This window comes from Solanum stenotomum, chromosome 12 (genome assembly GCF_019186545.1).
Source record: "Solanum stenotomum isolate F172 chromosome 12, ASM1918654v1, whole genome shotgun sequence".
NCBI classification, from domain to species: domain Eukaryota; kingdom Viridiplantae; phylum Streptophyta; class Magnoliopsida; order Solanales; family Solanaceae; genus Solanum; species Solanum stenotomum.
The window spans coordinates 45,596,443-45,608,521 of record NC_064293.1 but is presented as its reverse complement, the minus strand read 5'-3'; the positions used below and the strand labels follow the sequence as shown (position 1 = coordinate 45,608,521).

Genomic DNA, 12,079 nt, shown 5'->3' with positions numbered 1-12,079 from the left:
GTCATTTTTATTTTCAACTGTAATATTTTGTATTTGTGATATATTACATCAATAATAAGTAGAGGGTTTAAACAATGTAATTTTTAGCGAAGGAGATTCAAATGAACCCGCAGCCTTCGTGCTACCTGTAGGGCCAATCATCAAACATCCCATAATATACATTATTACTAAGTTTTTTGATTTTTTTCACACTAGGTGACCCTTTTCCCATTTGTTTATTCCTTTTCTGTTTCTCTCTCTCTCTCTCTCTGGGCATTAAATTATTGTTTCGGATGTCACTACCAATACCTTTCTTCACACTCTGTAACCAAAGATTCACACTAATCAGCTGTGAGCACCACAACACAAATTGGTAAAAGCTGAACTCTTCTGCATTAGTAGTAGTTAAAGGTAAAAGGTTCACTTAATCAACATTTATTTGCTTTAAAAGTTTGAAACTTGTTGTGCTTTTTGCTTCTCCCCCTTTTCTCATCCTTTTTAGGGGTCCTGCAACATGCACTTTTTTCCTTTTTAACTTTGTGTAATAGAGGTACATAAATGGTAATAGGAATAACCAACTTTCTTGCTGATTGGTTCTTTGTACTTCTTGCTCTGACCTTCTGAGGACGGAAGATGCTCTTAATTAAATTTAGGGGATTGAAATCGTCCTTCTCTGTAAAGTTTTGTGTTTATTAAATTGAGGGGAAAAGGGGAGGGGATTACAAGTTTAGAATCAAACCCTCGCCAAGCAGGTAGTCAACCAACTAACTGAGCTAATAAGAGGCGAAATAAAAAATTGTTCATGTGTCTATTTTCTTTTGAATCTACTAGTAATAAATTTGTTCCACTACTGGCAATATTGGCCATTACAACTTTTCCAGTGGTCCTGACTTGTGAAGACTGTAACCTCTAAATTACTTAATTGCCAAAATTGACCACAAATTTCAAGATTCAAGTATCTTTATAGCTTTCTTGAGAGTAATTCTGTGTTGTTCAAGACAAAATGAGGATATTCCTGGGTAACATTTCTTAATTTTGGATATACAGTGGTGGTGTGATAGTAAAATGCCTAGTTTGGATTTATGGTCTCTAATTTTTTACCCAATTGGATAGGGTTATTGTTCCAAGATTTAACAAGGGAAGCAAGAATGTGGCATGCATTTTGCCATTATTGAGAATCATGAAGCAGAATTCTACTTCCTTGAGGAATTCGGGTTTATATACAAGCCCAGCAACACCAGAATATGGAGATAATAATGTTAGAGGATTTCAGAAGGGATGGAGTTCCGAACGAGTCCCGTTGCCGACTAACAGTGGCAGGAGGCATATTAGTACCACTGCATTGATGCCTTTCAATAGTGGAAGGACAGTGCCTTCAAAATGGGATGATGCTGAAAGGTGGATTACTAGCCCAGTGTCAAGTTATGGTCCAAACGCGCAAACCTACAGGGGCCCCAAGTCAAAAAGTGGACCGCTTGGGGCACCTGGCCTAATGTACTTACCAAACTATTCGCCCTCTGTACCAGTCCTAGAAAGTGGAGGTATAAGTAACTTCATTGCAAATTCACCATTTACTACTGGTGTGCTGGTGCCTGATGGAGTATCCATTCATTATGGTGCTGGTGGAAACTCTGGTGGTCTATATGCTCAGAATAGTATGGCTCGAGCAACTAGTGCTCCCGGTCTGTCAGATTTGTTCAGTGAATCTTCAGTACCAAGCTCTCTAGGTATGCATTTCTTCCCGTTTGCAGATAATTTGCCTGCTTTGTACTGGCTGTCATAGCGCGAGTCTTCTGCATTAGCCTAATTCTGTTGAATCTTAATTTGTTGTCAGACAGCATTAGCAATAGCATCTTTAGTTCTTGCAAAAGAAGGTCTCAATGGTCCTACTGTCTCTATATCAGGTTTAAATTAATTTAAGTCAACTTAGCTATTAGAGTCTCGACACTTGAAAGGAGGAAGTAGCCAGCAGATTAAAGAATTGGGATCGGGAATAACTAATAGCTGATACATGGATAGTCAAGTAACTGTCTTCATAAGTTTTAGCAAGTGATGATGACAATATCTCATGTAACACAAGATCTAAGCGTTCAGGAGTTTCTGTCATATGAATCTATACTTATGTGCTATGATGGATGAAAAAGCAGTATGCAATTAATTGTATAACTGATTTAGATGAATAAACATCTTGTTATGCTAGGATTGCAAGTAGTGTTGGTTCATCTTTAAATTTTGACATTAATCATGCTTCTTAACTACACTCAGTCCTTTCCTCGTTTCCATCATTTGTTTGAAGTTTGTTAAGCATTAAATTTACCAGCAAAAGGCCATTGTTCAGTTATGAAACGATATTGTGAAATCACATAACACGCAAGGTGTTGAGAGAGAGATATGTTTTCAGTAAAGTGCACCACTATAATTTAATGATATTGTATTGTTGTTGATGAACAGATGATGATACGAAGGAGCCAGATTCTGTTTCCTGTGGAGTTTTGAGGAGAGATATGGCAACACAAATGAGCTCTGATAGCAGTACACATACTTCTCCCCAAGAAAGGTCATCTTCAATCCCTCCTGGAGTGGAGCAGAGCAAGCAGCATGCTACTAAAGTCGAGATTAGAGACGTTCAGGTTGACAAAGGAGCCACAATTTCAGGGCTATCTCGGAAACGCCGGGTGAGGAAACCCAAGAAAGAATTACCAGACGTGAGTGAGCCTATTTCACCGTGGGATGTTGCAGATGGAGCAAAGAGTATGTCAAAGTAAGCATGCATTTCCGGCTTGTTTTTGCTTCTTATGTTTGCTAGTGCAGCTATCTTGTCCTTCCATACAAATTTTCCACATTTTCAAGGGAACTGGTATGCCCTTATGTGTACCTCCACAAGTTTGTAGAAACTATTTGGACGAAATACACAGCCTTCACCTCACTGCTAGATTCCCAAATAAAAGATTGATGAACATTCTTTTGGCAATACATATGTATACCTATAGTAGGTGCATTTGTCAAGGAGCAAAAATACTATATATGAATAACGGTTGTCTTTCCTCATCATTTTGTGAAGGTCGCAAAGAGAGGAAGCCAGGATCGCTGCTTGGGAGAACTTGCAGAAGGCCAAAGCAGAAGCAGAAATCCAAAAGCTTGAGGTCCGTTGGACATATATCCAGACACTTGTACTTGTTTGAAAGAATAGGAGAAGCATAAAAAAGACTTAATATATTATTTGCATTTCAGATGAAACTAGAAAAGAGGAGGTCAGCATCCATGGATAAGATTCTGAACAAGCTTAGACATGCTCAGGTGAAGGCCCAAGATATGAGACGTGCAACTTCGGAAAGTCAGCCTCGAAGGGATTCCCACAGAATCATTCCGTTTCGGGAGTATTTCAAGATTGCATCATTTGGCAGTTGCTTTGTTTGCCGTATCCCTTAATTTATGTACAGGCACGAGGCGTTCTAAAGTAATATTTGTAGGTTCTTGTCAAATCTAGAGCGTCAGCTGTTATTGGTGATCTAAAGGAACACACAACTCATTACTGACTGCTTTATGCAGTATTCGACCTACTTGTTGGCTATGTAGTATTCAGGCCTTATCACTGTGTCTGGTGGAATTCTATACATCTGATATCTCCACAATACCCAGAAAGAATACAAATGCCAAGACAGACTAGACTGGTTATGGTACACAACTCATAAAATGCAGCATGTTCTAGTCATATCCCTTACTAGAACACCAGTCCAACCTAAGTATAATCGAGAAAAGCTGGAAATCTTTTATTCGACAGATTTCAGTATTCCAATCCCAATAATGCAGATTTTTGACAGCAATCAGTGTATTTAAAAACTTCATTTTACTTCTTTGCACAACCAACTACTCATTAATTAGGCAAACATTTTGGGGGTATTAAATTTCCGACTTCCACAAACATAAATCCAGGCAACCATTCATCTTTCAGAATGGATTTCCAAAAAAAAATCTAGCTTTTAAGTACAAAAACATACCCAATTGGTTATGTTGCTTCACTACTATGTTTATACTTCTGGATATGGAATTAACACCCGTTCTTTGTTTCTTCAATACGTTTAATACAAAGGATCAAGCATGAAGTGAATTGCACAATCCATCAGCACTGGTTCTTCAATTAAATTATCAGTAGCACATGTATTATGATGTCCACCTAATATAAGCTGAGATAAATATGACATCTATGTTGTCACCCATTGGAAATTCAGACAGCCTCTGACCTCCTGCAACACAAAGCTACTAGGGCCTGAATCTCATATCTGATCTTGAACGCCTCCTATCCAACCAGGCCAGCTAGTAGGGCCTGTATCTCATATCTGATCTTGAAGGTCTCCCACCACCCAGGCCGTAACCCCACTGTCAGAACCAGAAGAAAATCACATATTTACAGGTTATCACCAGAATTTTCATCTATTCAATTAAGGACTAACAATAACAGGCTGGTCATAAGTTTAAGGCTATAATATCCATGTGACACAAACTTGGAGAAAAAAACAGAACAGAAAGAGGTATGATGAGCATGATAATACATTGTTGTCTTTTTGAGGATGGTAAATAAATATGAAAATAGAAAAAATTCTCCTTTTAGTTGAAATTACTGCACTGAAACGATAGGAAGATGCCATAAAGATGAGTGCGTTCTTTCATTCACATAAAAAGCATCACATTGCATTGTCATGCTTAGGTCAGTCAGATAAAGAGAGCAAATTGAATTATTGTCCAGGCAGAAGTCAGAACCACAGCTGAAAGACTCGGGAAGGTCAGTTATTGACCATTTTTCTGGCAGGAGAGGGGAGGATTGAAAGTTCAAAATCACCCAAAGAAAAAGTCAAGGTGGAACAGTGCCTTTCCATGGCAATAAATGTTTAACAATATAAAAGCAATTCTATCGTGGAAGTCAAAGTTAAAGATAAGACAACAGAAGTTATTTGACTGGCTAAGTAAGGTTCAAATACTTACATCATCATAATCTAGGCCCCCATACATCCTTCCATAAGTACGCATAGGACCACCATATCCCCCATATGCTTCAGGAGCAGGAGGAGGAGGATCCATCATGTAATTATTACTTGGACCAGCATCATCAAGGGGAGTAGCAGAATCGATTGCAACCTAAAAAGCAAGGTAGAACTAGGAATTAGACTCCTCATAGCATAACATGAAAGGTCACTGATATTAGTGAAGCCAAAAGGGTAACCCAAGCTGCTTTACATTTAGGAGGGCAAAATTCAGCAGGTTTTTCAAACTCCCAAAAGGCCAACTTCACATTAATGTATATATTTTGGTTTGCCAAGCAAACAGTTATAACTTTATCATCTTCAGAACAATGTTCTATTGGCCGCATTGCAGTACATCCAGGTTAATGGCCAGGTAAGTTTCAACAGATTTAAATTTTGCAAAAAACAGTTAACCTTTCAAACAATCTTATAATGCCAACAGAACATCCTAGGCAATAGCCAGGGAGTTTTAAGATATCATCCATCAAGTGGCTCTAGAGTGGACAAGAATTTCCCCCACATTTGGTCGTCAGGTCATGGATTTTCCTCATCCATGGTCTCATTTCAAAATCTGGTCAACTGACACTTCAAGGTCTACAGATTTCATTGGGGGGTGGAGATACAAAAGATAAAGAAATATCTTTTCCTTGGAATCCCAACAAATACCTGTTGTCCACATATCTCATGAGGCCTTCGAGAAACACGATCTGCAACACCATCATCAGCAAATGTGACAAAACCGAACCCTCTGTGCCCTGGTCTTCTTGGATCCTACAGGAGATAAGCATCGCCATCATAACAGAATTATACAATTTACTAAGTTACTTGAGACGAGATCTGTTACCCAAAAAGAAATAAAATAAGAGAATTTTTACCTTTGGGACATATACATCTAAAACACGGCCAAATCTACCAAAATACTGGCGAAGATCTTCAGTTGTTGCCTCTTGAGGTAGTCGACCAACAAAGATCTTCTGGCCCATGCTGCCACGAGATGGAAATCCTCCACCTCCTCCTCCTCCTGATTTATGTAATTAAATTCTCTTAGTACAAAAATTGTGTCAAATAAGAGGCATGATTGATGGTGTGTCATGCTTAAGATATATTTGTCATTATTTACTGTTCATTGTTGCTTACTTACTTCCATACATAGAACTAGGATGATCATATAAGGTGGGAGCACCAAGCGCACCATATCTAGTAGTTGCACTCATATATGCATTATATGCACCATATCCTCCTCCACCCTGAGACATCCGACTAACAGGTCTGAAATCTTCTTCCTAGAATCATCAGCAGAAAATGTAAATTTTAATGAACCATCACAGAACATGTGAAATTCAATGACATCTGGAATAACACTGGAGATGCATCAAAGTTCGGTTATGCATAACTTGCCTTGGGTGTTGCTCGGTCAACCACAATTGTGGAACCTCCCAGTTCGTGGGTGTCACTCATCAGATCATCAACTGATTCTGGGTAAAGAAACCAAAAGTGACTCAATTCAAAGGAAAATCATTACAAAACTGACTAGAAACTGCAGTCTGCAGAAGACAATGATAAGCATGCATGTAGGAGACTTCCCTGCCTCTATCTGGGTGAAAAAATAAAAACAAGGTGGTACTACCACATCCCTAGACAAAATTAACCGAAACTCATTCATCTGAGACAAAGCACAATTACAAGACTGTTTAAAGGTGATAAGATGTGTTGAAGTGTGTGACCATCTCATCTATAAGCTTAAGTTTTATAGAGAGAACACACTTTTATTAGTTAATTATATAGGGTGTGGGCCTGATTCTTTTTCATGGGCCAAGCACGTGAAAATTCTTTTTGAATTGGGTGGCGGTGAGATTCGATCTCAGGACCTCTGCCTGCTCATGTTGAAGTGTGTGACCATCTCATCTAAAAGCTTAAGCTTATTAGTTAATTATATTCTTAACAAGATGCATATGTAAGTCAAAATACCTAGAATATATAACTAGACTGCCAGTGGAACAGTTCCGGATGGGGTGGGGGTATACAAATTGACACAGAATAACGAGAGGAAGAATCAAGGCTGAGATCAAATCAGAAAAGTTGCTGATCTACAGTAGAAACTCTTCCAATGTCAAATTCATTTCTCATCATCCCATGATCCGGCTCAAAGTAAGCACCCCGAAAGGCAATATACCGAGTGTGGAATTAATGGAAAAATTGTTGATCTCCTAATTGTTTTTTTTTTACCGTTTTAGGGTGACGGGTTAAACACCTGACCAGTGAGCTGTTTATTCCAAAATGACAAAAAATGTTTCAATATCAGGAAAGTGAACTTCTTGGAGTAATGGATTAATGCATAAAGGTTGAAGATCTTCATATCTATAACAATTAAAAGAATTTATGCTGAATCAAGGTAAACTGATTGATCCAGATTTTAAAAATTAACTGCACTAATTGAGCGCTTGTCAGAGTGAATGCACTGCAGATAGATTCAGAGAGAAATATTGCAACTACGACACTCCATGCTTTCCCTCCCTGAAATATAAGATGGATACATGGGATTTTCCCAAACACAGTTCCTACAAGATACAATTCCTGGAAAATAGAGAAAATAACTGCAAAAATTTAGGATGGGAGACATACCAGCATTTGCAAAAGTAATAAACCCAATTCCACGATGTCCCTTGGTAGATGGATCCTACAGATTGGGTAAGATTAATTAGTACATCATGAATCCTATAATTTAATGCCAGAACAAGACAGCACATATATGAAGTAATAATGTCGCAAAGAGACAGGGGAACCTTTGGCATGTATAGATCTGTTATTTCACCGTACTTCTCAAAATAACTGCAAAAGAAAATCAAATAAGCTATTAAATTCTAATAATGAAACAACCAACCAGCTAGAAATAATCTTAACAAAGCAATCCTTCACAAATACCCTCTGAAAGTAGCTTCAGACACAGACGGAGGAATCCTAGCAACGAAAATCCTGGTCACTTTCTTTGCAGGAGCCCTCATCTCCTCCTGCCAAAAAAAATTGTAGCATCAGTATTAGACCTTACAAAGTATTTAGAGGCACAATGATTATAAAAATGGGCTTTCACTTGTTAAAATGCAATTTTCATGTCCAACCAAATGAAGAAATCAATATAAAACCATGATAACCTTTCCATTTTAATCAACTCAAGCCACTGCAATATATTAATAGTTGGCCTAGATAGTAATGGCGCCGCATTGGATGAAATACTAAAGTAACAAAGAAAGTTTTTTCATGAAGTGTAAGAGCAGTGCACCTTCGGTGTCGCCACTTTCACTTCTAGCATTCTGTTTCCAAGAAAGTGCTCCTTAGACAATGCATTCTGCATCATACAAATCCACAAGTATATGAATCAAGTTCGCAAAAAAACCACAAAATCATAAATAAGCTCTACCAAGGACAAAGAACAAGGCCATAAAATGTAAGAAAGTTTTACTTGAGAGTAGTATGCAAATATGATTGCAACAATGACATGAAAACCAAATTAAAACCAAAATCACCTTAGCATCCTCAACTGTAGCAAATGTGACATAGCCGAATCCACGAGAACGACCAGTAGCACGTTCCTAGATGAAGATCAATACTCGTTAGTCTTCTTCAAGAAGATGATAAGAAATTTTGCGCCAGAAAGCACATTAACTTTCAAAGCACTAAAATGCAAATATATAATAGCTAAATAAACTAGACAGCACACTTTTGGGAAATTAGTAAAAGAGATCAATCTCCAGATACACTGTTGATTTTATGTTTAAAATTGTTAGGAAAGCAAGCAACAAAATGATTGGGAAAACACGCCACAATCAAAATACACAAACATGGCAATGTTTGGTACTCCCTCCGTCCCAATTTATGTGAAGGTATTAGATTGGACACGGAATTTAAGAAACCTTTTGGAACTTGTGGTCTAATAAAAGCTATAGATTTTTGTGGGTTTATAATTCATCTCATTAGGGGTAAAATTGGTAGCTTAAAGTTAAATTGTTACTATTATGGAAAAATGTCATTTTTAAAGAATGACTAGAAAGGAAAGAGTACCACAAAAATTGGGATGGATTGCAAGTTAAGGCAGTTAATCTATTATCAAGAAGAGGAAAAAATTGGTCCTTGGAGCACTATATTCCTTCAGAAATCCAGAAGGCCTTCTGCAACTGTAAACATTGATATAAGCACCTCCATGGGGATGATGAATACTTTAGTTTACCCAGTGTTTTAGATGGCAAAAGGCGACAAGGGCCTGCCTCGCCACGCGGCGAGGTGCTCGCCTTTTCGAATTGAGGCGCCAATTAATATCAAAAACTGAAAATAGTTAATGCATATATAAATAACCAAAATCTCAAAAGCAATAACATATTAGCAAATATTTCAATTCAAAAACTAACCATAGAACTTGAATGACTCAATGATTCATGAGACAATTGACAAACAATACTAGAACTCAAGAACTTGAATGACTAAGTTGAGTTGGACAGAAATTGAAATAGGACATAGATTTTTTTTTTTAAAAAGGCAGATTTGCAGTCTGCAAATATAAAAAAACAGACCATAAAATAAGAATAGAGGAATGACTAACAGAGTAATAGGAAGCTGTGCACATTGACCTACCAGAAAAAAGAAGAGAAGAAGAAGAAGAAGCAAAAAAAAACGCTTACTGTGGAAGAAGAGAAGCTGCAAAGCAGAGGAGAAAGAAGAAGAAGACGTACCTAAAGGCTGAAGCTGAGGAGAAGAGAGTCACGTGTTAAAAGAGAAAATTGAAGAAGAGAGTAGCGTGTTAAAAGAGAAAATTGAAGAAGAGAGTCGCGTGTTAAAAGAGAAAATTGAAGAAGAGAGTCGTGAGTCCCGTCTGTTTTTAAAAACCCTAATATTGCCATTTAATTATTAAGCACGTTTGTCTTTTTCAAAAAACTAAATAAAAACGCAACAACGGTGCCACGTCACCACTAGTCATTTCTCGCCATTGATCGCCTTTGCGAGGTCGCCACGCCTTGCCAGTAAATAGGCGCAAAGCCTTCGGCTCGCCTCTGGCCAAAGGCGATCGCCCTTGAGAACACTAGTTTACCTTATCAGGAAAGAACCCAATGCACTTGAATCTACTAGACAAGATTTTCTTCTGAGACCCAGTTCTTGTGTGCTCACCAGTGAGTTCTCAAGAAATAAACCAGTTTGGGACACGTTCTTGGTTGAATTCCAAAAGTGACATCTCTTAAGTGGATAGTTCTGCTAAATTTTCCAAGTAGTGAAGCAACAACCTTTTCCTAACAACAACTAGAACAGAGTTTGGGGCAATAGAAATCCTTATGTTTTTGTTTCACCATACATGATATAACAGCCCTAATTTTTTCACAAGAAAGCTATGCACTAAAAGCTGCAAGCTGTGCACCAGACCATAAATATATAACCTTCTGTAACCCAGATTTGATATCTCAATTTCTGATATAAGCACAATTAACAAACAAAAAAGAAACAGCATTTTCAACACTAAAAACAAGACTGCACCCAGTTAGGTCATGAAAGTCTTTGGAACTACAGTATATCTGAAACAATGCATATCATAAAAGTCAAAGTAGCTGCGAATACTGACCTTCATCACAATACAGTCCTCCAAGTCTCCATATTTGATCATATATTCCCTTAGACCTTCTGTATCCACGTCCCATGGGATGCCTAAAACCTAAAAATCAAGAAGCAATCACATTAAGATTACATCAAAGAAAAACATGCCTTGAAAATCAAGAAAGAAACCAAAACTTACCACAAGCTTCCTCTCCGACATGGTAACAAAAACTTGTCTGACAAATTGATTAGCGGAGAGTGGAAATCGTTGGATATACACTCAACTCGCTCTCGCGATCTCACCACACCTCTCTCTATAAATGAATCGCTCACACACGATGATTCTTCCTGCAGGTAACAGACACACACCTCTTTCTCACACACAAATATCATCATCATCATCATATTTCAGAACAAACTCACCAATTTCTCTAAGATCTTCAGATACCAAAGAAATTAAAATCACAACGAGTACTAAATTAGATTTACGCGCTCCACTGACCTTCTTGATTCCGATTACCAAAACCCTAATTCGCTCTCTCACTCCGCTCCGCTCGGCTCGCTCGCTCTTCCTCGCGCCGCTCAGCTCCTTCAAACCCCAAGCCACTGCTCTTATCTGTCCCGTGTTTTTTATATAATAATATATATAATCCCTTCACGGCCAAGGCTTTTATTAAAATTACAATTATAACCCTTCGCGCATTGATATATAATCCCTCAATGGAAATTGTCTCGCCATTATTTTTGGAGATAATATTAAATATGAAATATTGTCTTGAGGGAAATTGTCTCACCGTTATTTTTGGGATAATATTAAATATATTCTTAAGTTTGATTTTTGCAACAATAATCTCTCTTTTAATTTAAAAAATTACGACCACCTCTCCATTATTTGTGGAAGCATGTGTCATATTATCGTTAATTAAAATGCATTTTTTAAAGTCATTTATAAATGTGTGTATGAATTATGGACATAAATATTGTTCAGTTATTTATGATACGAGGTTATAATATTCACAACGAATTTATAAATATATAATTTAAAAATCCTAATAAAGGTATTGAAGAATTCTTCAATATTGCTAGTTGAATAATACTTGTTGCTATTGAGAAAGTTTAGTCATATGTTGTTAAATAATAATATATATGTAATTTGAAACTCTGTATCACTGTCAAGGCAAAGATTTATCATGTGGCTTGCAACACAAAAGCGTCTACTTACAAAAGAAAGGTTGATACATGTGAATATACAAGTTGAAATAATTGTTTGCTACCTATGTCAAGAGGCAGTACTGGAAATAAATAAGCAGTTGTTTGTTGACTGTGAATATGCCACAAGGGTGAGGACAACACTCCTAAGTTGGACTAACACTCCCCTGCCTACAATAGACTTGAGTACTACTTTGGAGATGATCAAAAAGAAGCATTGGAAAAAGTTCAAGAAGGAAGTGATAGCAGCCCTATGGGAAGCCATGATATACCACATTTGGAAAGCAAGGAATTGGAAACAA

The 12,079-nt window shown here is 37.5% G+C and overlaps 2 protein-coding genes across 3 annotated transcripts; one reads left to right on the top strand and one right to left on the bottom strand.

Moving 5' to 3' along the window:
- Positions 1-201: 201 nt before the first annotated feature.
- On the top strand, positions 202-3,576 carry LOC125848756 (uncharacterized). Its single transcript, XM_049528681.1, has 5 exons — positions 202-390; positions 1,093-1,706; positions 2,431-2,740; positions 3,041-3,122; positions 3,211-3,576. The coding sequence occupies exons 2-5, from the start codon at positions 1,160-1,162 to the stop codon at positions 3,406-3,408; spliced, it is 1,137 nt and encodes a 378-aa protein (XP_049384638.1). The 5' UTR covers positions 202-390; positions 1,093-1,159; the 3' UTR covers positions 3,409-3,576.
- A 422-nt stretch (positions 3,577-3,998) lies between these two features.
- LOC125848758 (uncharacterized) lies at positions 3,999-11,227 on the bottom strand. Of its 2 annotated transcripts, none has more exons than XM_049528682.1 (14): positions 11,071-11,227; positions 10,768-10,916; positions 10,597-10,686; positions 8,519-8,584; positions 8,275-8,340; positions 7,920-8,005; positions 7,781-7,826; positions 7,620-7,674; positions 6,392-6,472; positions 6,139-6,276; positions 5,873-6,018; positions 5,664-5,768; positions 4,960-5,112; positions 3,999-4,356 (listed from the first exon to the last, which is right to left on the bottom strand). In XM_049528682.1, the coding sequence occupies exons 2-14, from the start codon at positions 10,786-10,788 to the stop codon at positions 4,294-4,296; spliced, it is 1,116 nt and encodes a 371-aa protein (XP_049384639.1). In that variant the 5' UTR covers positions 10,789-10,916; positions 11,071-11,227; the 3' UTR covers positions 3,999-4,293. The 2 variants fall into 2 exon arrangements, with proteins under 2 accessions (XP_049384639.1, XP_049384640.1); XM_049528683.1 differs by having other exon boundaries at positions 5,873-6,015.
- Between the last annotated feature and the right edge of the window lie 852 nt (positions 11,228-12,079).